General features: G+C 47.3%; 2 protein-coding genes across 2 annotated transcripts in view; one reads left to right on the top strand and one right to left on the bottom strand.

Moving 5' to 3' along the window:
* Window positions 1-13242, bottom strand: part of CAPN10 (calpain 10) — a 51707-nt gene extending 38465 nt beyond the window's left edge. Inside the window, 3 exon segments of the mRNA XM_060242776.1 lie at window positions 3787-4002; window positions 5152-5233; window positions 13178-13242. Coding sequence (XP_060098759.1) covers window positions 3787-3930 — 144 coding nt within the window. The 5' untranslated portion in view covers window positions 3931-4002; window positions 5152-5233; window positions 13178-13242.
* LOC132574464 (cytochrome P450 2J2-like) overlaps window positions 1-26562 on the top strand; it is a 585507-nt gene that overhangs the window by 74860 nt on the left and 484085 nt on the right. The window lies entirely within an intron of this gene.

Below are 26562 nucleotides of genomic sequence, written 5' to 3'. Positions count from 1 at the left end.
GCCACCCCATAATTATGGTTTCTCCAAACTAAACAGCTCTAACCTCTTTAACTTTTCTTCATAGGGGAGGTGTTCCATTCCTTTAATAATTTAGAGAGCCAGTTTGGTGTAGTGCTTAAGTGTGTGGACATCTATTTGGGAAAACTGAGTTTAACATAAGAGATGCCATGTTGGATCAGGCCAATGGCCCATCCAGTCCAATACTCTGTGTCACATAAGAACATAAGAGAAGCCATGTTGGATCAGGCCAATGGCCCATCCAGTCCAACACTCTGTGTCACATAAGAACATAAGAGAAGCCATGTTGGATCAGGCCAATGGCCCATCCAGTCCAACACTCTGTGTCACATAAGAACATAAGAGAAGCCATGTTGGATCAGGCCAATGGCCCATCCAGTCCAACACTCTGTGTCACATAAGAACATAAGAGAAGCCATGTTGGATCAGGCCAATGGCCCATCCAGTCCAATACTCTGTGCCACATAAGAACATAAAAGAAGCCATGTTGGATCAGGCCAATGGCCCATCCAGTCCAACACTCTGTGCCACATAAGAACATAAGAGAAGCCATGTTGGATCAGGCCAATGGCCCATCCAGTCCAATACTCTGTGTCACATAAGAACATAAGAGAAGCCATGTTGGATCAGGCCAATGGCCCATCCAGTCCAACACTCTGTGTCACATAAGAGAAGCCATGTTGGATCAGGCCAATGGCCCATCCAGTCCAATACTCTGTGTCACATAAGAACATAAGAGAAGCCATGTTGGATCAGGCCAATGGCCCATCCAGTCCAATACTCTGTGTCACATAAGAACGTAAGAGATGCCATGTTGGATCAGGCCAATGGCCCATCCAGTCCACTACTCTGTGTCACACAGAGGCCAAAAAACCCAAGTGCCATCAGGAGGCCCACCAGTGGGGCCAGGACACTAGAAGCCCTCACACTGTTGCTCCCCGCCCCCCCCCCCCTGCAAGCACCAAGAATACAGAGCATCTCTGCCCCAGACAGAGAGTTCCAAGAATACACTGTGGCTAATAGCCACTGAAGGACCTCTGCTCCATATGCTTATCCCCTCTTGAAGCTGGCTATGCTTGTAGCCGCCACCACCTCCTGTAGCAGTGAGTTCCACATGTTAATCACCCTTTGGGTGAAGAAGGACTTCCTTTTATCCGTTCTAACCCGACTGCTCAGCAATTTCATTGAATGTCCACCCATTCTTGTATTGTGAGAAAGGGAAAAAAGGACTTCTTTCTCTACCTTCTCTATCCTGTGCATAATCTTGTAAACCTCTATCGTTGATTCCCCACTCCTCCTCCACCTGCAGCTGCTGGAATGACCTTGGGTCAGTCATAACTCTGTAAGAGCTATTCTCTCAGAGCTCTCTCAGCCCCACTCACCTCACAGAGTGTCTGTTGTCGGGAGGGGAAGGAAAAGAAGAGTGTAAGCTGCTCTGAGACTCCCAAGTGAGGGGCAGGGTAAAAATCCAATCCCTACTCATCCACACAGCTCAAAAGAGAACCTTTTCTCCCTCTCCGAAAATACTAGAGTTCAAGGGCATCCAGTGAAGCTGACGGGCAGGAGGTTCAGAAACGGATAAAAGAAACAACTTCACACAGCAAATGATTAGAACATAAGAGAAGCCATGTTGGATCAGGCCAATGGCCCACCCAGTCCAACACTCTGTGTCACATAAGAACATAAGAGAAGCCATGTTGGATCAGGCCAATGGCCCATCCAGTCCAACACTCTGTGTCACGTAAGAACATAAGAGAAGCCATGTTGGATCAGGCCAATGGCCCCTCCAGTCCAACACTCTGTGTCATGTAAGAACATAAGAGAAGCCATGTTGGATCAGGCCAATGGCCCACCCAGCAACACCCTGTGTCACGTAAGAACTTAAGAGAAGCCATGTTGGATCAGGCCAATGGCCCATCCAGTCCAACACTTTGTGTCACAGAAGAACATAAGAGAAGCCATGTTGGATCAGGCCAATGGCCCATCCAGTCCAGCACTCTGGGTCACATAAGAACATAAGAGAACCCATGTTGGATCAGGCCAATGGCCCATCCAGTCCAACACTCTGTGTCACGTAAGAACATAAGAGAAGCCATGTTGGATCAGGCCAGTGGCCCATCCAGTCCAACACTCTGTGTCACAGAAGAACATAAGAGAAGCCATGTTGGATCAGGCCAATGGCCCATCCAGTCCAACACTCTGTGTCACATAGGAACATAAGAGAAGCCATGTCGGATCAGGCCAATGGCCCATCCAGTTCAACACTCGGTGTCACACAGTGGCCAATATAGGTGTGTGGATAGATAGATAGATAGATAGATAGATAGATAGATAGATAGATAGATAGATAGATAGATAGATAGATAGATAGATAGATAGATAGATAGATAGATAGATAGATAAGACAGATCAGACAGATCAGACACATATATATATACACACTGTGGCTAATAGCCACTGATGGACCTCTGCTCCATATTTTTACCCAATCCCCTCTTGAAGCTGTCTATGCTTGTAGCCGCCACCACCTCCTGTGGCAGTGAATTCCACATGTTAATCACCCTTTGGGTGAAGAAGGACTTCCTTTTATCCATTTTAACCTGACTGCACAGCAATTTCATTGATTAAAATGTGGGATGGTACGTAGTGTGGCCACAACCATAAGATACCTTTAAAAAGGGGTTAGACAGATTCATGGTGGAGAGAGGTCTATTAGCCAGGGGTGTCAAACTCATTTTGTTTTGAGGGCCTAATCTGACATAAATGAGACCTTGTGGGCAGAGCTGTGTCAGGCCGGGCTGTTGTGCATTCCTATTTAAGATTAGGTAGCAGAGATACAAATTTTATAAAGGACACAGACAAACACAACCTTAGAACATGCTTAAAACATTAGCACTTGTTGGTCTTAACAGTGCTTGCTTTATATATATATATATAAAATATTTATATACTCATATTTCTATTTCATTATATATTTTAAAAACCTCAGAACGTACTGAAAACATTAGCACTTGTTGGTCTTAAAGGTGCTTTCTTTGTATCTCTCCCATGCGATCTGGGGACTAGGCAAAGGAAGCTCTGGCTCTTTCCTTCCCCAGAAGACCAGGATGGGGAGGAGCCTCAGCCAATAGAAGGAAGAGAGGTTTGGCTCAGTAGCTCTGCTGTGCAATTTAGAGCCTGGCAAAGGAAGCTCTGCCTTCCCCCTTCCTCCCCAAGGAAGAGAGGAAAAGGAGGAGCCTCAGCCAATGGAGAAAATAGAGGTTTTACTCTATAGCTCCTGTGCAATTGAGCAAGCCTTGCAAAGCAAGCTGTGATGCAGAAGGAAGCAAGAGGGAGGGAGAAGGCCCTATTGTTGAACTTCCAGAGGAACTCCGCATCTGGTACTGTCTGACCCCCCACAACCCTCTTGCTGGTTATCAGGCACAGTTTGGCTATCCTGGTTGTATGAACATATGAAGCGGCTTTATACTGAATCAGACCCTCAGTCCACCAAAGTCAGTCTTGTCTACTCAGACTGGGAGCAGCTCTCCAGGTTCTCAAGCCGAGGGGTTTTTACTCCTACTTTCCTGGACCCTTTTGAGTTGGAGATTCCAGAGATTGAACCTGGGACCTTCTGCTTACCAAGCAGATGCTCTGCCACGGAGATCTTGAAGCCAAAAATACTACTCAATTCAATTTTAATGTGTGACAGAAGCAAACTTCCTGGCTCCTAATTTGATAGTGAAGTGCTGGAAGACTGCCGAAATGCCGCACAGGGGAAACACTAACCTGAGGTCTCAGCCAACAGATCTCGCCTCTGAAATGGGCCAGGGGAGTGGAGTAGTTAAAGAAGAGCGACTCATCCTTGGCTGGAAAGGAGAGGTCCTTGTACAGGTTTCCCTCGAGATCCACGAGCACCCTGTCCCCCGGCATCTTCTGCAGCAACCCAGATCCTTGCAGCGACCTCAAAGACAGCAGAACTGGGATTTAAACCTGCAAAACAAACTAGGAGGGGGGGGGGAATCAAATTTAGCCAAAAATAGCTAAATGGTTGTTCAGAGCAAGGGTCTTGGGGACAGCTATTGCCTCTGGTTCCTACTCCCTTGCCTCCCAGAGGCCTACCGGCTGGAACATGAGAAGCCATGTGGGATCATGCCAGTGTCCCACCCGATTCACCACTCTGTATCATGCAGTGGCCAAATCCAGGTGCCATCAAAAAGTCCACCTTTTAGTTAGGATCCTAAAATTCCACCAGTGGCTAAACTTCTGATAGATCGACAATGGAAACGAGATGTGTCTCCTACAAAGCAACGATGGATGTCTAAAGTATGGGAAATAGCGGCATTAGATAAGTTAGCCATATAGAGACGGGTAAAAGACTTACCCCAGAAAGAAAACAATTTTATTGAAAAATGGCTCCCTTTTTTTAATTACGTCAACTTGGAAGAAGAATTTGAAAAGTGTATTAAAAAAAAATACAATAAACTTCTCATATTATTGAAGCTGTTTTATATATAATATTGTATAGTAATGGATAATACATCTGAACTATTGATTGTAAATGCAAAACTATGAATCAATAGAAGACTTCAGGTTTTCACGGCTGGTAACATCATTAGGGATTGTAGAATCTTTCGGGCTCAAGTGCCGTGTTCTACTGGAGAAAGTTTTTCTTCCAGACGTTTCGTTCTCGGCTGCAGAGAACATCCTCAGTGGCATTGCAGCCGGAGCAGGCGCTCTGACCTACAGCAGCCAAGAAGGTCAGAGCGCCTGCTCCGGCTGCAACGCCACTGAGGATGTTCTCCGCAGCCGAGAACGAAACGTCTGGAAGAAAAACTTTCTCCAGTAGAACGCGGCACTTGAGCCCGAAAGATTCTACAATCCCTAACAATAGAAGACTGTAAGAGTGCTCTTATTACTATTGTTTTATGTATATTACCTGTAATTTTTTGTTTAATGTTTGTGGATATTTTCAGAAAAATTAATAAAAATTTAAGAAGGAAAAAAAAGTCCACCTTTGGGGCCAGAACTCCAGAAGCCCTCACACTGTTGCTCCCCAAGCACCAAGAGTACAGAGCATCACAGCTCCGGACATAAGAACATGAGAGAAGTCATGCTGGATCAAGCCAGAGTATCAAACACAAAAGGCCTTACCATATCAGCCACGGCATCTCTCTTTATCTGGAATTTCCTTCAGATGCCATAGCTCCCCTCCCAGAGAATCCATAAGTGAGAACTGTGCATAAATTAGGAAAAAAGAAGAATTAAGAAAAAGCATAAGAGCAGAGAAAAATCAGCCACGTGAGAAACAGCTGAGCATATTCGCTTTTAAAAAGTTAAATAACCCCAATTCTGCGACAAGAAAAGACGGATTTTGAAATCACTATTAGTTAGGCTTTTTTTGTAGCAGGAACTCCTTTGCACATTAGGCCACACCCTCCTGATGTAGCCAATCCTCCAAGAGCTCACAGGGGCTCTTAGTGCAGGTCCTTCTGTAAGCTTCAGGTGCATTGGCTACATCAGGGGTGTGTGGCTTAATACACAAAGGAGTTCCTGCTACAAAAAAAGCCCTTTATACAGATATGTACATTTCCTCTTCGATTGCATAACACAGCCAATTTCTTCCGGTCCCAGTAAGGACAAGTCGGCCAGGCAATAACCTGAAAATGTGGGATCTTTATCAACAATGTGTCCCAGCTTCTCAAGTTCCACCACACACAACCCATGTGGTTAACAGTTTTGGATTAGGACCCAGAACACCTGGGTTCAAATCCCTACTCATCCACACAGCTCAGAAGAGAACCTTTTTTCCCTCTCCAAAAATACTAGAAATCAAGGGCATCCAATGAAGCTGATCGACGGTAGGTTCAGCACGTACGAAAGGAACTACTTTACACAACGAATGATTTAAGATGTGGAAGGGTACGTGATGGGGCCACAACCACAGATGCCTTTTTAAAAGGGGTGAGACAGATTCACGGCGGTCTATCCGTGGCAGAAACTCATTTGCATATGAGGCCACACCCCCTGACATAAACATGGTTTCACACAGGGATTTTTTTGTGTAGAAAAAGCCCAGCAGGAACTCATTTGTATATCAGTCCATACTTCCTGACGCCATGCCAGCCGGAACTGCATTCCTGGGCTTTCCTGCTCAAAAAAAGCCCCGGCCATAACTAAAAGGAACTTCCACTTTCAGGAGCAGTCAGCCTCTGCATCCCACTGCCAAGAGGCAACATTAGGGGAAGGCCTCAGCCTCGAGGTCTGATTGTTGAACTTCCAGAGGAACGGATTGGCCAGCATTTTAGACAAGATGCTAAACTAGATGGACCCTCACTGGTCTGATCCAGCAGGGCTCTTCTGATGTTCTTATGAAGGCCTCGGCCTCTCTGCCCTGTTGCTGGCCCTCCAGAGGAACTGGTTGGCTCCTGTGTGAGACAGGATGCTGGACTAGGTGGACTACTGGTCTGATCCAGCAGGGCTCTTCTGATGTTCTTATGAAGGCCTCAGCCTCTCTGCCCTGTTGTTGGCCCTCCAGAGGAACTGGCTGGCCCCTGTGTGAGACAGGATGCTGGACGAGATGGACTCTCACTGGTCTGATCCAGCAGGGCTCTTCTGATGTTCTTATGAGGGACTTGGCCTCTCTGCCCTGTTGTTGGCCCTCCAGAGGAACTGGCTGGCCACTGCGCGAGACAGGATGCTGGACTAGATGGACCACTGGTCTGATTCAGCAGAGCTTTTCTTATGAAGGCCTCTGTGCCCTGTTTTCAGCCCTCCAGAGAAACTGGTTGGCCCTTGTGTGAGACAGGATGCTGGAGTAGATGGACCCACAGTGGTCTGATCCAGCAGGGCTCTTCTGATGTTCTTACGAAGGCCTCAGCCTCTCTGCCCTGTTGCTGGCCCTCCAGAGGAAGTGCTTGGCCACTTCGTGAGGCAGGATGCTGGACTAAATGGACCACTGGTCTGATTCAGCAGAGCTTTTCTTATGAAGGCCTCAGCCTCTCTGCCCTGTTGTTGGCCCTCCAGAGGAACAGGTTGGCCACTGTGTGAGACAGGATGCTGGACTAGGTAGACCCTCAGTGGTGTGATCCAGCAGGGCTCTTCTGATGTTCTTACGAAGGCCTCAGCCTCTATACTCTGTCATTGGCCCTCCAGAGGAACAGGTTGGCCACTGTGTGAGACAGGATGCTGGACTAGATGGACCCTCAGTGGTCTGATCCAGCAGGGCTCTTCTGATGTTCTTACGAAGGCCTCAGCCTCTATACCCTGTCATTGGCCCTTCAGAGGAACTGGTTGGCCACTGCATGAGACAGGATGCTGGACTAGATGGACCACTGGTCTGATCCTGAAGGGCTCCTCTCATGTTCTTATGAAGGCCTCGGCTTCTCTGTCGCTACTAACTCATGTTCACATGGTCCTCCAGAGTACCAGTTGGCAGCAAGAGCCAAGGAGTATTCCCTTTTAAAAAATAGAACTAGGGGCCAGTTCCGGGATTAATACAACTTTTTAATTGCTCACACTGTTGTCGGTGCCTTGAATGCTATGCACGTGTTGCTGAATGCAAGTCCTAAGCAAAACAGCTTGCATGTGGATCGGGCCAGCGTGCGTTGTTAATATGTATTTTAAAAATATGAAACAAAATTCCAGGGGCACCATCCAATTAACATTTATTTCCAATATGAGCCGTTGTGATTCACAGCTCAGAGCAGTGACTCACGAGAGCTCACGTTTGGAAAGAAACGTCGTCAGTCTTTAAACGTGCCTCTAGACGAGGGCTTTCTTTCACTGATGAGAAAAGACAACTTCCACCTTTGCAAACGTACGTACACGGCTATTCTAAATGGGCCTCATTTTGGGCAGGGGTTCACAGGAGCAGAGCTCTGGAACCTCTAAATTTTATTGCGCTCTTTCTTTCTTACCCTCCCCCCCCCAAAAAAAAATACTTGCTTCCGGGCTCCGTTGTTCAAATCCCCTGTGAGAATTTTGCTGAGCTCTAAGACTGTGTAAACAAAAAACCCCCGCTAAGAGGGTTTTAAATTTTAAAACAACCGGACACTGTAATGTAGAGGCCATTGGTGTTCCAACCAAGCATGCATACAAAACTTCAAATAGACAAGAGTATGTAGCAAAAAGACATTCACAGAAGACAGTTCAAAAACAGTCTTTCCAATCACAATGGGGTAACAATATCCCAGTATTTAGTTCATGGAACTAATACAGTGTAACGTAGAGGCCATGGTGTTCCGACCAAGCTTGCATACAAAACTTCAAATAGACAAGAGCATGTAGCAAAAAAGACATTCACAGAAGACAGTTCAAAAACAGTCTTTCCAACCACAATGGGGTAACAACATCCCAGTATTTAGTTCATGGAACTAAAGGAAACCCTTCCAAAGACGTCTGTTCTAGATATCAAGAAGTTTCATCTGTCTTTCTTCAGTTTGAGGGCTTATTTATCACTGGAACCCAATCTTTACAATACATTCACAGAAGACCAAAAAGGTTCAGAACATGTCTGTAAGAATTCCAGGTTCTCTAAGATTGGACAAACTTTTTAATATTTTTCTTCACAAAAGGGGGGGGGGGAATAACCAAAACATATGAAACAGACTGATGGAAATCTCCGTCATGCCACTGTGGCCACATAGCAGAAATGTTAAAAGTATGATGGGAGGAAGGCTTTCTTATGGCAATTTGGTGAGCCAGTTTGGTGCAGTGGTTAAGTGCGTGGACTCTTATCGGGGAGAACCGGGTTTGATTCCCCACTCCTCCACTTGCACCTGCTGGAATGGCCTTGGGTCAGCCATAGCTCTCACAGAGTTGTCCTTGAAAGGGCAGCTGCTGGGAGGGCCCTCCCCAGCCCCACCCACCTCACAGGGTGTCTGTCTCCTGAGAGCCAGTTTGGTATAGTGGTTAAGTGCGTGGACTCTTATCGGGGAGAACCGGGTTTGATTCCCCACTCCTCCACTTGCACCTGCTGGAATGGCCTTGGGTAAGCCAGAGCTCTGGCAGAGGTGGTCCTTGAAAGGGCAGCTTCTGTCAGAGCTCTCTCAGCCCCACCCACCTCACAGGGTGTCTGTTGTGGGGGGAGAAAATAAAGGAGACTGTAAACCGCTCTGATTCAGAGAGAAGGGCAGGGTATAAAACTGCAATCCTTCTTCTTCAGTTCTAATTCAAGAAGCATTTGAAGGTAGATGCTGAGCTGATATCATTCAGCACACCTTCTGGTGATCTCAGGGCTTTGTGGCAGATGCAAATGAGTTGTGCTGAGCTCCGGCACCTCTTTTTCTACAAAATGACCCCTGTCCATATGTATCTCTTAAAACACCCCGGTGCAAAGAAGGAATTCCTCCTTGTCTTTACTGCAGCAGAACAAAAATGGAGTCTTGCAGCACCTACAAGAGCCACAATTTTTTCAAGGCTCTAAGCTTTTGTGAGTGACAGCTCCCTTCCCGAGTTACAAAACAGCAAGAAGTTTCGTCCACCCATGGAAGGGCCCCCCCCCTCCCCGCCCCCTTCTGACCTGGATATAGGGGCTGACAGAGCTTCATAGGTGAGGAAAGATCCCGCGCTCCTAGCTTCCCGTAAACTATGCAAAACTGTTTGGTGTAGTGGTGAAGTGTGCGGACTCTTATCTGGGAGAACTGGGTTTGATTCCCCACTCCTCCACTTGCACCTGCTGGAATGGCCTTGGGTCAGCCAGAGCTCTCGCAGGAGTTGTCCTTGAAAGGGCAGCTTCTGTCAGAGCTCTCTCAGCCCCACTCACCTCACAGGGTGTCTTTCTTCTGAGAGCCAGTTTGGTGAAGTGTGCGGACTCTTATCTGGGAGAACTGGGTTTGATTCCCTACTCCTCCACTTGCACCTGCTGGAATGGCCTTGGGTCAGCCAGAGCTCTCGCAGGAGTTGTCCTTGAAAGGGCAGCTTCTGTCAGAGCTCTCTCAGCCCCACTCACCTCACAGGGTGTCTGTCTTCTGAGAGCCAGTTTGGTGTAGTGGTGAAGTGTGTGGACTCTTATCTGGGAGAACCGGGTTTGATTCCCCGCTCCTCCACTTGCACCCGCTGGAAAGGCCTTGGGTCAGCCAGAGCTCTCGCAGGAGTTGTCCTTGAAAGGGCAGCTTCTGTCAGAGCTCTCTCTCAGCCCCACCCACCTCACAGGGTGTCTTTCTTCTGAGAGCCAGTTTGGTGTAGTGGTGAAGTGTGCGGACTCTTATCTGGGAGAACAGGGTTTGATTCCCTACTCCTCCACTTGCACCTGCTGGGAATGGCCTTGGGTCAGCCAGAGCTCTCGCAGGAGTTGTCCTTGAAAGGGCAGCTTCTGGGAGAGCTCTCTCAGCCCCACCCATCTCACAGGGTGTCTGTTGTGAGGGGGGGGGGGGAAGGCAAAGGAGATTGTGAGCCACTCTGAGATTTAGAGTGTAGGGCGGGGTATAAATCCAATATCTTCTTTCTTATTATTATTATGGGTTAGTATAGAAAATTCATAATTAAGGTTTGTAACCATATGTTATCAATAAATTGTTAAAACACAAGGGAGCTTTTCTGCGCGGATAATGGGATGGCCCTGTACAAAACGGTTCACAAACTTACTTGGATGAATAAACTGCCTGGGACTTGCAGTCTACACTGCCGTGTATAGTGTATTGTTAAGTCAGGATCCTATTAAGTTACTTCCGTAGTGCTTAATGCATCATGTGAATAGTTATGCTTCAGTTCTTGGGGGGTGGGGATCCGGACTCCTGTAATCCTAATGCTCTGATTACTGAATGTCCCATTTTGCTGACTGCATAGACTCACTCAGTGCAATCCACCCCAAGTCCCTGTGAGAAAGGCAGGCTGTAAAATTAAAATAAAATTCTATTTCCGTTCACTTTTGCCACATAGGACCAACGGCTGTTACAGACAGTAAAAATAATGTGCGATAAAATACACTAAAACTAGGTGGACCTGCGATTCACTAGACCTGCGATCCATCTGTACCTGCGATTCACTAGAGCGGGGGTGGCCAAACATGCTTAACGTTAAGGCCCACACAGATAAACATCGGACGTTTGAGAGCTGCAGGTAAGGAGGGAAAGAAGGAAGGAAAATAGATGGTGGGAGAGAGAGGTAGAAAGAAAGCAACTTTAAGCTTAAATGTATTCTTCAACTGCTGGTTGGCGTGGCGGAATGGTTTAAAGAGAGAAATGCCTTCCCCAAGCTGGCCGATGGGGCAGTGGGAGCTTCAAGAGCCACACAATGTGTCTGAAAGAGCCACATGTGGCTTCCGAGCCATAGTTTGGCCACCCCTACAATAGAGCTTATAGTAGGGGTGGCCACACTGTGGCTCAGAAGCCACATGTTGTTGTTGTTTTGCTGTTGGTGGTGGTGGTGTTGTTTATTATATTTGATGAATCAATTACATTAGAAATATATATAATATATATATAAAATCAATTACATTAAAAATTTACAAACCCTGATGGCCTCTTTAAAGTGCTTTAATGTGGCTCTTTCACACACACTGTGTGGCTCTCGAAGCCCCTGCTGCCCCATCAGCCAGCTTGGAGAAGGCATTTAAAGCTGCTTTCTTTCCACCTTGTCTTCCCTCCTCCCTCCCCATCTATTTTCCTTCCTTCCTTCCTGCTTTCCTTCCTTCCTGCTTTCCTTCCTTCCTGCTTTCCTTCCTTCCTGCTTTCCTTCCTTCCTTCCTTCCCTCCCTCCCTCCCTTGCGGCTCTCAAACATCTGCCATTTATTCTACGTGGCTCTTACTTGTGAAGCAAGGCTGACCACCCTTGGCTTATAGCTTGGGAGTCTTCTTGGTCTCTAAGGTGCCAGTGGACTCCAGTCTTGCTCTAGGGTTGCCAAGCCCCCTCTGGCAACTGATGGGGGGTTGGGTCGCCAACTCCAGATTGGGAAACTCCTGGAGATTTGGGGATGGAGCCTGGGAAGGACAGGGACCTCAGTGTCAGAGTTGACCCTCCAAAGCATCCATTTTCTCCAGGGGAGCTGATCTCTGTAGTTTGAAGATGAGCTGTAGTTGAAGCTGGGTTATGCTGAATCAGAGACTTGGTCCATCCAGGTCAGTATTGCCTACTCAAGCTGGCAGCAGCTCTTCACGGTCTCCGGCATTCACATTTCCTCCTGCCTAGTCCTTTTAACGGGAGGCTCTAGGAACTAACCCTGGACCTTCTGCATGCCAAGCAGAGGCTCTTCCACTAAAGCCACAAATGCATACTCCTTACACTGCCTTCTACACAAGAACATAAGGGAAGCCATGTTGGATCAGGCCAATGGCCCATCCAGTCCAACACTCTGTGTCACACAGGGGCCAAAAAAACAGGTGCCATCAGGAGGTCCATCAGTGGGGCCAGGACACTAGAAACCCTCCCACTGTGCCCCCCCCCCCAGGCACCAAGAATACAGACATAAGAACAAAAGAGAAGCCATGTTGGGTCAGGCCAGTGACCCATCCAGTCCAACACTCTGTGTCACACAGTGGCCAGAAAACCCAGGTGCCATCAGGAGGTCCATCAGTGGGGCCAGGACACTAGAAGCCCTCCCACTGTGCCCCCCCCCACAAGCACCAAGAATACAGAGCATCACTGCCCCACATAGAGTGTTGAACATATGAAGCTGCCTTCTACTGAATCAGACCCTCGGGCCATCAAAGTCAGTATTGTCTACTCAGACGGGCAGCAGCTCTCCGTGGTCTCAGGTGAGAGGTCTTTCACACCCACCTCCCGCCTGGTCCTTTTGAGCTGGGGCTTGAACCTGGGACCTTCGGAGCCATGGCCGGCCCCTCCTCAAATTCCGGGAGATCTCCAGGTTGCACCTGGAGGCCGCCACCCCTACCCGCGCGGGTGCCCCAAAATGGGCTTGGAAAGCCCTCGAACCCACGGCTCCCCCGGCCAGTACATCACAGAATAACGCCTCGCTTGGACAGGCCAGCTGCCAGCCGCGGCCAGGAAGCCTCCTTCCCGTCCTCAACAAAGCCTCTCCGGCTCGCCCGCCCCCTCCCCACCCAAGGCAGCCCGCCAGCCCTCCCTCCCTGCATGCATGCCCTCTATGCAGGCATGCATGCAACCAGCTGCACCAGCCCCACCCCCCGTTGCATGCATGCATGCAGCAACCAGCTGCACCAGCCCCCTCTCCCCTCGTTGGCCCCATCCTTTGCACGACCCTCCATCATCCCGGCCCCACCTTGCAGCAGGAGCGCCCCGAGGACCCTGCCGACAGCCAACCCCAGCGAACGGCCCGCAGAGCACAAGACGCGTCGGCCGCCAATTGCGAGGCAGGCCGGGCGCCGCCTTGGCAAGCCGGGAACTACACTTCCCGGCAAGCCTCGCGGCTCGGGAGGGGGCGACCCAGCAGGCCAAAGGAACTACAAGTCCCGGCATGCTCTCCGAGGGAAGGCTACGCATGTTATTCCAACGTGTTTCTCTTTCAGAATTGTGTATCTATCATTATTTGTGTGGACATGCTCAAAATAGGGATATTGGCTGTGTATCTCATTACATCTGCTTTACCCATTTGCACTGCATTTTATTGTATTCCTTTTTCCTATGGCAAACTAGAATGATGTTTACGTGTTAAAAAGTAAATTAGGTGGACAAGAACACCACTATCCAACCTATTTCTCTTTTAGCTGTATTGACACACTCAAACAGGGACTTTGGTTGCTTAGCCCATCACATATATTGAACCCATCTCCCGTTGTCATTGACAGACAATCTCACATTTTGACATACTCCTGTTTTGTTGCTTTCGCATGCTCCTGCTACTCAGATCAAAGGTTTGCTCCGTTTGTTAATTATACTATTCTGTCACGGTACCATTTTACATTCTAAACCACTGGAAGAGATAATTTCACTTCACTGTCATTGGTTCTTAAATCTGTACCATGTTGCATTCTGGGCCACTGCCTACCAGCTATTTAATGTTAAATTAATTTAATATTAAATTAATGTTTACCGCCAGATTAATAATGTTTACCACCAGTATTAGATCTAGGAATGTTTTAATCATTGATTGGTTTTAATGTAAATTTAATATGAATTTATTGTTTTATTATTGTGTTGTTCACCTTAAATGTTGTTAGCCGCCCTGAGCCTGCTTCGGCGGGGGAGGGCGGGATACAAATAAAATTTTACATTACATTTATGGCTTTGCTCACTGTGCTGGATTCCTCGTCTGAGGAAGTGTGCTTAAGAGCACACGAAAGATGACGTTCTGAATAAAAATCGGTTGGTCTTAAAGGTGAAACTTAACTCCTGCTTTGTTCAACTGCTTCAGACCAACACGGCTGCCCGCTTGGATCTATCCCATACAAAGCCTTTCATGGGCTGAGTCCCTCTGTCTGCGGTAGGGTTGCCAAGTCCAATTCAAGAAATATCTGGGGACTTTGGGGGTGGAGCCAGGAGACATTAGGGGTGGAGCCAAGATCAAGGCTGTGACAAGCATCATTGAACTCTAAGGGAGTTCTGGCCATCACATTTAAAGAGACAGCACACCTTTTCAATTCCTTCCTTCCATAGGAAATAATGGATAAGGGCACCTTCTTTTGGGGCTCATAGAATTGGACCCCCTGGTCCAATCTTTTTGAAACTTGGGGGGTATTTTGGGGAGAGGCACTAGATGCTATACTGAAAATTTGGTGCCTCTACCCCAAAAAATAGCCCCCCAGAGCCCCAGATTCCCATGGATCAATTCTCTATGATTTTCTATGGGAATAAATCTCCATAGGGAATAACAGAGTTCCCAGCAGACATTTCCCTCCCCTCCCCCCGCTTTCTGACGACCCTGAAGCGGGGGAGTGTCTCCAAACCGGGGGATCCCCTGCCCCCACCTGGGGATTGGCAACCCTAGTCTGTGGGACCGCCTCTCCCTCTATTAGGGGTGCCAAGTCTGGGTTGGAAAAGATCTGGAGACGTTGGGGGTGGATCAGGGAGAGGGTGGGGTTTGGGGAGGGGCCTCAGTATGGCACAAGGCCACAGAGCCCACCCTTCAAAGCTGCCTAGGGTTGCCAAATCCAGCTCAAGAAATATCTGGGGACTTTGAGGGTGGAGCCAGGAGATATTGGGGGTGGGGCCAGGAACAAGGTTGTGACAAGCAAAAAAAAAAAAGGTAAAGGTAGTAATATGTATAAGTAATAATAAAGGTGCTGGAGAAGTGAGTGCTGGAGATGTGGTGCTGGAGAAGACTCTGGAGAGTCCCTTGGACTGCAAGAAGATCCAATCAGTCAGTCCTAAGGGGAATCAACCCAGACTGTTCCCTGGAAGGTCAGAGGCTGAAGCTGCAATACTTTGGCCACCCAATGAGAAGGGAGCACTCCCTGGAGAAGATCCTGATGCTAGGAAAGACAGAAGGCAAAAGAAGAAGGGGACAGCAAAAGATGACATGGCTGGACAGCGTTACTGATGTAACTAACATGAATTTGAGCAGACTTCGAAGGATGGTGGGCCTGGCGTGACTTTGTCCATGAGGTTACAAAGAGTCGGACTGTGCGACTGAACAACAACAAAAATAATAAAGGTAATAAAAAGTAGAGACATCACCCTGCCAACAAAAGTCCGTATAGGAACAGTGGCTCTCCAGATGTTTTTTTGCCTACCACTCCCATCAGCCCCAGCCAGCATGGCCAATGGTTGGGGATGATGGGAGTTGTAGGCAAAAAACATCTGGAGAGCCAATGTTCCCCATCCCTGGATCATAGGCAAAGCAGTGGTATTCCCAGTAGTAATGTATGGCTGTGAGAGCTGGACCATAAGGAAGGCCGAGCGCGGAAGAATAGATGCTTTCAAGCTGTGGTGCTGGAGAAGGATCTTGAGAGTTCCTTGGACTGCAAGGGCCTGGTGTGACTTTGTCCATGGAGTCGCAAAGAGTCGGACTCGACTGTGCGACTGAACAACAACAACAAAGTCCCCTGTGCAAGCACCAGTCGTTTCCGACTCTGGGGTGACGTTGCTTTCACAACATTTTCACGGCAGACTTTTTACGGGATGGTTTGCCATTGCCTTCCCCAGTCATCTACTCCAAAGGGAGTTCTGGCCATCACATTAAAGGGACTGCACGCCTTTTAAATGCCTTCCCTCTATTGGAAATAATGAAGGAAAGGGGCACCTTCTTTTGGGGCTCATAGAATTGGACCCCCTGGTCCAATCCTTTTGAAACTTGGAGGGTGTTTTGGGGAGAGGCATTGAATGATATGCTGGCTAATTTGGTGCCTCTGCCTCAAATAAAAGCCCCCCCAAGAGCCCCAAATACCCATGGATCAATTCTCCATTATAACCTATGGGAATTGGTCTCCATAAGGAATAATGGAGTGCCCAGTAGACATTCCCCTTCTGATGAACCTGAAGCTGAAGGGGGGGGACATCCAAACCCAGGGGATCTCGTGCCCCCACCTGGGGATTGGCAACCCTAAAGCAGCCGTTTTCTCCAGGGGAGCCGATCTCTGCCAGCTGGAGATCAGTTGTAAAAGCAGGAGATCTCCAGGCCCCACCTGGAGGCTGGCAACCCTACGGTCCCTTTAAAGATAAGGCATGCAGGTCTGTTTGCGGTGCTCCAGCAAGGCTCGTATTCAAAATGTGTCTGGAAAGGTTTTAAGTCGTTCTCGGATCTATTCAAGTGCATTTTAAAAGCACTTGCGTGGGTTAGTTCCACCTCCACCTCCACCCCCAGCAGCGTTTTGTAACATGAATAGTTTGTCTGCTGGGTTTATTTATAGGCTGCCCTTCCTGGTGAAAGGAGGAGGAAGACTACCGGGTGTTACAATGCCGTAAATAAGCACAAGACATCCAGAAAACATTGCAACAAGGCAAGGGTTTGAAAAGCAGTTTGGGGGGGGGGGGGTGTTGAGAAGCCTCAGTTAGAGATCAAACAATGCCAAAGAAAACAGAACTATGAAAGTAGAAAACAATGTAGTAAAAACAAAAGGAAACGTTCAATTAACAGCGGCATAACAATTTCCTGCAGGGTGCAGGGGGTTGGACTAGATGTCCCCAGTGGAACCCTCTGAGTCTCCCATTATATACAGCTCTAGCCTGTATTTTCTTGGCTGTTAAAAGCAAAAAGTGAAACTCTGTTAAGAGACAAATGGATCAGTGTCTCACAGAAGGAAAAAAAAACCCCAGCCTCTCTGAATATGAAGAAAAGTTTAAACCCATTAAAAGCTCTGTAAGAAATTTTGTTCTAGACTCTGCATAGAGAGGACAGGATAATATCGTGCAATAGATCTTCTGGAACTCCGACTCCACAAGTGCAATAGCAAAGGGCCTGTGGTATTTTAGAGTAGAAGAAGAAGAAGATATTGGATTTATATCCCGCCCTCCACTCCGAAGAGTCTCAGAGCGGCTCACAATCTCCTTTCCCTTCCTCCCCCACAACAGACACCCTGTGAGGTAGATGAAGATATTGGATATATATCCCGCCCTCCACTCTGAAGAGTCTCAGAGCGGCTCACAACCTCCTTTACCTTCCTCCCCCACAACAGACACCCTGTGAGGTAGATGAAGATATTGGATTTATATCCTGCCCTCCATTCCGAAGAGTCTCAGAGCAGCTCACAATCTCCTTTACCTTCCTCCCCCACAACAGACACCCTGTGAGGTAGATTTATATCCCGCCCTCCACTCCAAAGAGTCTCAGAGCGGCTCACAATCTCCTTTACCTTCCTCCCCCACAACAGAAACCTTGTGAGGTAGATGAAGATATTGGATTTATATCCCGCCCTCCACTCCGAAGAGTCTCAGAGCGGCTCACAATCTCTTTTACCTTCCTCCCCCACAACAGACACCCTGTGAGGTGGTTGGGGCTGAGAGAGCTCTCACAGCAGCTGCCCTTTCAAGGACAACCTCTGCCAGAGCTATGGCTGACCCAAGGCCATTTCAGCAGCTGCAAGTGGAGGTGTGGGGAATCAAACCCGGTTCTCCCAGATAAGAGTCCACACACTTAACCACTACACCAAACATCCCACTAAGAGCATAGGGTTATGCTAACGTCCTGCCTTAGCACAGGGTTGCCAGGTCCAATTCAAGAAATATCTGGGGACTTGGAGGTGGAGGCAGGAGACTTCAGGGGTGGAGTCAGGGTGTGACAAGCAGAATTGAACTCCAAAGGGAGTTCTGGCCATCACATTTAAAGGGACCACACACTTTTTAAATGCCTTCCCACCATTGGAAATCATGAAGGGTAGGGCTCATATAATTGACCCCTTGGTCCAATCATCTTGAAACTTGGAGGGCGTTTTAAGGAGAGGCATGGAATGCTATGCTGAAAATTTGGTGCCTCTGCCCCAAAAATCAGGCCCCCCAGAGCCCTGTGGATCAATTCTCCATTATACCCTATGGGAATCGGTCTCCATAAGGAATAATGGAGGGCCCAGCAGACATTCCTGCGCGCCCGCTTTCCGGTGACCCCCAAGTGGAATTGGCAACCCTACCTTAGCATGGTTTGAAACTGGATTGAGGTAAAGGCTATATGGAGGTTGTGAGGAATATTAACCATTACCTATGGAGCAGAGTGGTGAAGCTGAGGTACTGCAGTCGAAGCTCTGCTCACGACCTGAGTTCGATCCCGGCAGAAGCTGGTTCAGGTAGCCAGCTCCAGGTTGACTCAACCTTCCATCCTTCCGAGGTGGGTGAAATGAGAGCCCAGCTTGCTGGGGGGGAAGCGTAGATGACTGGGGAAGGCAATGGCAAACCACCCTGTAAAAAGTCTGCCGTGAAAACGTTGGGAAAGCAACGTCAACCATAGGGTTACCAATCCCCAGGTGGGGGCAGGGGATCCCCCGTTTTGGAGACCCTCACCCCGCTTCAGTGTCGTCAGAAAGCAGGGGGAGGGGAGGGAAATGTCTGCTGGGAATTCTATTATTCCCTATGGAGATTTATTCCCATAGAAAATCATGGAGAATTGATCCGCAGGTGTCTGGGGCTCTGGGGGGGGCTGTTTTTTGGGGTAGAGGCACCAAATTTTCAGTATAGCATCTAGTGCCTCTCCCCAAAATAACCCCCAAGTTTCAAAAAGATTGGACCAAGGGGTCCAATTCCATGAGCCCCAAAAGAAGGTGCCCCTATCCTTCATTATTTCCTATGGAAGGAAGGAATTGAGAAAGTGTGCCGTCCCTTTAAATGTGATGGCCAGAACTCCCTTTGGAGTTCAATTATGCTTGTCACAGCCTTGATCTTGGCTCCACCCCCCAAAGTCTCCTGGCTCCACCCCCAAAATCTCCAGATATTTCTTGGACTAGGCAACCCTAGTCAACCCAGAGTCGGAAACGACTGGTGCTTGCACAGGGGACTACCTTTAATTTAGGAAGCTCTAACATGGTCTCCCAGCTACTGGAAATACTGGGAGAATCTGGAATGGGAGATTGGCTGCCTATGTGTTGTAGCATCACAGTGAAACACACAGTCCTGGATGTTGAAACCAGGGAGAGCAGGGGGTGGCCAAACTTGTTAACGTAACAGCCACATAAGAGTAAATGTCAGATGTCTGCGAGCCACAAGACAAGGAAGGAAGGGAGGGAGAGAAGGGTGGAAAGAAAGCAACTTTAACTTTAAATGCATTCTCCAAATCCCCAGCTGGCTTGGCAAAATGATTTAAAGAGACAAATATCTCCTGCAGGTCAGCTGACAAGGCAGTGGGGGCTTTAATTTAAGAAGAATTGCAGATTTATACCCTGCCCTGAATCAGAGACTCAGAGCAGTTTATAATCTCCTTTATCTTCTCCCCACACAACAGACACCCTGTGAGATGGGTGGGACTGAGAGGGCTCTCACAGCAGCTGCCCTTTCAAGGAAACCCTCTGCAATAGCTATGGCTGACCCAAGGCCATTCCAGCAGGTGCAAGTGGAGGAGTGGGGAATCAAACCCGGTTCTCCCAGATAAGAGTCCACGCACTTAACCACTACACCAAACTGGCTCTTCTAAGAGAAGCCAATGGCCCATCCACTCCAACACTGTGTGTCATACAATAGCCAAAAACCCCAGGTGCCATCAGGAGGTCCATCAGTGGGGCAAGGACACTAGAAGCCCTCCCACTGTTGCTCCTCCCAAGCACCAAGAATACAGAGTATCACTGTCCCAGACAGAGAATTCCAACAATATGCTATGGCTAATACCTACTGATGGACCTCTGCTCCACACAATATGTGTGAAAGAAACACATGTGGCTCCTGAGATGCAGTTTGGCCACCCCTGAGCTAGAGGGACACCCTCGGGGTCACCAGATATGGAATAGCAGTGGAGGATGCTGGGGATTGAACCTTGGACCTTCTGCATGCCAAGCAGATGCTCTACCACTGAGCCACAGCCCCCCTCCTTAGCTCTCCATTGTCTCAGGCTGAGATCTTTCCCAACACCTCCTGCTTGGTCCTTTTTAACTGGAGATGCTGTGGATTGAACCTGGGGCCTTCTGTATGCCAAGCAGATGCTCTGCCACTGAGCCACTGCCCCCCTCCTTAGCTCTCCAGCATCTCAGGCTGAGGTTTTTCCCATCACCTCCTGCCTGGTCCTTTTTAACTGGAGATGCCAGCAACTGAACCTGGGACCTTCTGCATGCCAAGCAGATGCTCTACCCGAGGAACAGCCCCCCTCCTTACCTCTCCAGCATCTCAGGCTGAGGTCTTTCCCACCACCTCTTGGCTAGTCCTTTTTAACTGGAGATGCTGTGGATTGAACCTGGGACCTTCTGCAGGCCAAGCGGATGCTTTACCGCAGAGCCACAGCCCCTCATGGCTTCTCTCACAAACCGTTTTTATTTGGTTACATCCCACCTTTTCTTGGGATTCAAGGCAGCTTACCTGGAATGGCAGGCTGTCCAGAACGAATGCTGGTCTGAGAAGGAGCTTTTTGATCTTGAGTTCTGGTTTCTTCCTCTCATTTCTAATACACCACCCCCCTCCAGTTCCAAATTCTGGATTCCCTCCTTGCATGGAGGTAAAGGGTGGGCCCAGATTCCAGAGTGCAAAGTAGATAAGCCAGGAGAGGGGAATGTCCAAAAAATTTCCGTTTTAATTCAAACTTCATCACTGTAAGGCATGGACGTGCATTTAAAAAGAATGTCGTGCATTTAAAAATAAAAATTGATCTAAATTGGATTCCTGTTATGTTAGATTTATATTTTTATTATTTATTTTCCCTACAGTCCCTTTGGATTGGATCAGATTCAATAAAATCAAATCTATTTAAAAAAAAATAATAAAAAAATTCTCCCCCAGGGTTACAAACGTGATTCTGCAAAAATAAAAGATGCAATAAAACGGAGGCCTAAAGGCAGAGGGTGAAGGGAGAGACTGGGGGAGGGGGGTGTCTCTGTCCAACTGGAGCTGGTGTGGAAGAGGCGGGGCTTCACCTGCAGGGTTACGACCTATGAAAGGAAATCCATTTCCAGTTGGGAGGCAGGAGGGAAGACAGGGAGCTTCTGTATGCCCATGTCAAAGAAGAACAAGCCCTGCTGGGAAAGGAAATCCAGGCCTTGCGGCAGCTTCAGCTGCTGTGACACCGTAGGCGAATGTAAGAGAAGCCATGTTGAATCAAGCCAATGGCCCCTCCAATCCAACACTCTGTGTCACATAAGAACATAAGAGAAGCCCTGTTGGTTCAGGCCAATGCCCCTCCAGTCCAACACTCTGTGTCACATAAGAACATAAGAGAAGCCATGTTGGATCAGGCCAATGCCCCTCCAGTCCAACACTCTGTGTCACATAAGAACATAAGAGAAGCCATGTTGGATCAGGCCAGTGGCCCCTCCAGTCCAACACTGTGTGTCACACAGTGGCCAAAACCCAGGGGCCATCAGCGGTCCACCGGCAGAGCCAAAACTCCAGAAGTCCTCCAACTGTCCCGCCCCCCACAAGCACCAAGAAGACAGAGCATCACTGTCCCACACATTAAAATGTTAAGAGAAGCCATGCTGGATCAGGCCAGAGTCCCATCCAGCCCCAAACTCTGTGTCACACAGTGGCCAAAACCCAGTGGCCATCAGAAGGTCCATCAGCGCGGCCACTTTTCCATTTCTATTATTGCTTTACACCATTGCTTTACAACGATTGAAAAGCTGACTAAAACTAGAGATGTGAAGGCCCGGAAAAAGGAAAAATGGGGGGGGGGGGGGGGTTGTCCGTTTTTTTCTTGAAACTTTTTTTTTTTTTGAAAAATTGAAAAAAATAAAATAAATTGATTATGGAACGTTTTATTTTAACATGAATATTTTAAGACGTGTTCAAATATTTTCCAAATCATTTGTAAAAATATCTGGTATCAGATTATTCTAATTTCTGTGCACTGAGGACAAGCAAGTCCTGGTCATGCCCATTCATTGAAACTTAGTCCTACACTCCCTTCTATATACTTCCCCCCTCTTCAATTCTTTTTATGAGAATGAGTTTTTTATTTAATACTGTGGAGAGGAAATAGGAATAATTGTTACTCCTGGATTTTTAAAAATTGTTTGGCGGAGGTTTTTTTGATCTGTTCCACATAAACTAGTAAACCGTTCAGGAGATTGTTGCTCCGTTTGTTACAATTATAGATAAATATAATTTAAAAAGTAAATTCTGTTTGAAATAATTGTTTGGATGCACTATATTTTTAATATGCTAGCTGTGATAATCTCATGCCAAGTAAAATTGTCCATGGTCGTATTTTATGTTCCTAAAGTGATAGAATAACTTTCAAGCTGGAAAAGAAAAAATAAGTGCTCATGTAGCATTTTTAAAAAAAAAATATTCTGAAAATTTCCATTTTTTTCCCGGTAAAAAACCTGGGTTTTCCAAGCTTCAAAATTTCCAGAAATTTTACATATCTAAATAAAACACACATGCACACCTCCAACACAACGCCCCCGCCCCCCAGGTCTTATAACAGTGAGTGCATAAATTGCAGTCAAGCGCACTCATTTCTGTAATGTATTTTTCCTAGAGAAAGAGCAGGTCACCAACTCTATATTGCTCCCCCCTTATTTACAGTGGGCAAGTAATAAATCCATCTGGATGTAATAAATCCCTAGGATGTTTATGTTACAGCCTGGCTGGTATTACCTTCATGTCGCCTCTTCCACAGTTTCACACAGACAACCCTTATCGTCTCCCAGACTAGTGTGAGAATGTTTGAGGTTTCCAATAGCCTGAAATTCCTTAGTAATAAAATAGATAGTGGTTTAGTAACCTTTGAACCCGTGACTGAAGTATGCATCTGTATGGTAACCTTTGTATGGTAACCTATATAGCAACTGTGTAACTGTGTGTACATCATTACTCCCAAGGTTTGTGTACATGGTACAGCTTCTGAGTTTCTAATAGGGTTGCCAAGTTCAATTCAAGAAATATCTGGGGACTTTGGGGGTGGAGCCAGGAGACATTAGGGGTGGAGCCAAGATCAAGGCTGTGACAAGCATAATTGAACTCCAAAGGGAGTTCTGGCCCTCACATTTAAAGGGACAGCACACCTTTTCAATGCCTTCCTTCCCTAGGAAATAATGAAGGATAGGGGCACCTTCTTTCGAGGCTCATAGAATTGGACCCCCTGGTCCAATCGTTTTGAAACTTGGGGGGTATTTTGGGGAGAGGCACTAGATGCTATACTGAAAATTTGGTGCCTCTACCCCAAAAAACAGCCCCTCCAGAGCCCCAGATACCCGCAGATCAATTCTCCATGATTTTCTATCGGAATAAATCTCCATAGGGAATAGAGTTCCCAGCAGACATTTCCCTCTCCTCCCCCCCCCCCCCCGCTTTCTGACGACCCTGAAGCACGGGGAGGGTCTCCAAACCAGGGGATCCCCTGCCCCCACCTGGGGATTGGCAACCCTAGTTTCTAACAATAAAACTACTTTGATTTAAAACAAAGAACTGGTTATTGAGAAATAGCGGCGCTTGACACCTGTGTGCAGAGGTGAATGGTTTTCATAGGGCAGGTTGTAGATTCAGCCTGTCCCTTTCCCAGCCTGCCAGAGCAGCATTTTTGGGTCACGCTGCAGCTCCTAGGCCTCCCTTTCCCCGAACCAATCAAATGGATGAACATCATGCTTGGATGCTGAAGCCTTAAGGCAAATGAGTACCATAATGCCCCTGTATAAATCGATGTTGCGGCCTCATTTGGAGCACAGTGTACACTGTGGTCACAGCACCTCAAAAAAGACATTATAGCATTGGGAAAAGTGCAGAAAAGGGCAACCAGAATGATTGAAGGGTTAAACACTTTCCCCTATGAGGAAAGGTTAAAACGCTGGGGGCTCTTTAGCTTGGAGAAACGTCGACTGAGGGGTGACATGATAGAGGTTTACAAGATGATGCATGGGATGGAGAAAGTAGAGAAAGTCCTTTTCTCCCTTTCTCACAAGACCTTGTGGGCACTCAATGAAATTGCTGAGCAGTCGGGTTAGAACTGATAAAGCTGTTAGAATTGATAAAAGAAAGTACTTCTTCGCCCAAAGGGTGATTAACACATGGAATTCACTGCCACAGGAGGTGGCTGCGGCTACAAGCATAGTCAGCTTCAAGAGGGGATTGGATAAACATCTGGAGCAGAGGTCCATCACTGGCTATTAGCCGCAGCATATTATTGGAACTTTCTGTCTGGGGCAAGTGATGCTCTGTATTCTTGGTGCTTGGGAGGGGCAACAGTGTGAGGACCTCTAGTGTCCTGGCCCCACTGATGGACCTCCTGATGGCACCTGGGTTCTTTGGCCACTGTGGGACACAGAGTGTTGGACTGGATGGGCCATCGGCCTGATCTAACATGGCTTCTCTTTTGTTCTTATGTTCTCCTAAATGTATAATCTAGAAGGAACAGCCCGTAGGTTGGAGCTGGGCAGGGTTCTGTAAGAAAATGTTAAGCTATAGGAAAACCGAAACCATTGATTAATTTCGTGGTCCAAAATGTCGACTGGGTGTGACATGATAGAGGTTTACAAGATTATGCATGGGATAGAGAAGGTAGAGGGCTAATCCTCCGTCCACTTCCAATGGGTGCAATCTCTTATGGTTTGTCTGCGTCAGGAAGGTTTGACCTGGTCAACCTCTCTCTGCCTTTGGGAATTAACAATAAGCAATAATGGGATCACTGTGAAGATACATTACAAGAAACAAACAACGTAACTGTGATGTAAATAGGCTACCCTACTTTTTATATATATATTACTTTTGAATTTACATACTTTTGAAATGTAAAACGACTTTTGAATTCACAAATATCTTGGACATAAAAACATGAACCACATAAACACAGTCAGGTCGCCTTAGAGAAAAAAAATATGAAATTGCCATGACGTCATACTAGCAAATAAGTAAGTTTATTATTGTAACTAGTCAACTTGTAGGCTGTACTACTAAATTACTGTGAGCTCTGTTGAAAATGGTTTAAAGATTTCAGGTTCTCACGGCTGGTAACATCATTAGGGTTTGTAGAATCTTTCGAGCTCAAGTGCAGTGTTCTACTGGAGAAAGTTTTTCTTCCAGACGTTTCGTTCTCGGCTGATTTTTCTGGCTGAAACAAGCGACAGAGACCATCCACACCAAATCCTGAGCCACACACAAATGTAGGTACAGCCTTCCTGCCCTACATAAAATCTGTCACCGACCACATTGGCAAAATTCTCAAACGCCACAATGTTGACACAGTCTTCAAGCCCACACAACAGATCCGCCACTTGCTGTGCTCAGCCAAAGATATGAGAGATCCACTTTCAACCCCTGGAGTCTACAAAATACCCTGCTCCTGTGGCGCAGTCTACATCGGCACTACCCAACGCAGTATCAACACCCGTCTCACCGAACACAAGAGACACTGTCGCTTGTTTCAGCCAGAAAAATCAGCTGTAGCTGAACATGCACTTCAAGAAGGAGACCACGTCATCCACTTTGAAAGAACTGAAGTCCTTTCTACGGTCTCACATTATCATACCCGCCTGAACAGAGAAGCTATTGAGATTTACAAACACCAGTACAACTTTAACAGAAAGGAAGAAGGCATTTCCATCCGCCAATCTTGGTATCCAGCTCTGCAAAACACCCTACTTACTATAAATTGCAGAAATTCACAGAACAACCAGCACATTCCACAGAACAATCAGCACAGTCAACAACCATCTTCCTTCTCTTCACACCCCTTCCAACCCTCCCAGCAATTAACACAGATCAATGGTCACATTCAACAGCCAGTTTCCTTATCACTACCCTTCCAGGAAGCCCCACCAAACAATGAACACATCCACAAACCAATTGCCCTTTCACCACACCCCCTCCAGCCTAGAAATAGCAGCTCTCCAGCAGCCCTGGCCCCACTCAATGCACAGCAGCCAAGAAGGTCTGAGCGCCTGCTCCGGCTGCAACGCCACTGAGGATGTTCTCCGCAGCCGAGAACGAAACGTCTGGAAGAAAAACTTTCTCCAGTAGAACACGGCACTTGAGCCCGAAAGATTCTACAAACCCTAATGGTTTAATTGTCCCTTATGGTCGCTGTTGTGGATTTTTGTGCCATAAAGATATTTGTAAATTCAAAAGTAGCTTTATGTTTTAAAAGTATGTACATTCAAAAGTAATTATATATATAAAAAAGTAGGGTAGGGTACTTAGATCACGGTTATG

This window comes from Heteronotia binoei, chromosome 6, assembly GCF_032191835.1.
Source record: "Heteronotia binoei isolate CCM8104 ecotype False Entrance Well chromosome 6, APGP_CSIRO_Hbin_v1, whole genome shotgun sequence".
Classification (NCBI taxonomy): Eukaryota; Metazoa; Chordata; class Lepidosauria; order Squamata; family Gekkonidae; genus Heteronotia; species Heteronotia binoei.
The sequence above is the reverse complement of the archived record's forward strand: the minus strand, read 5'-3'. Positions and strand labels throughout refer to the sequence as shown.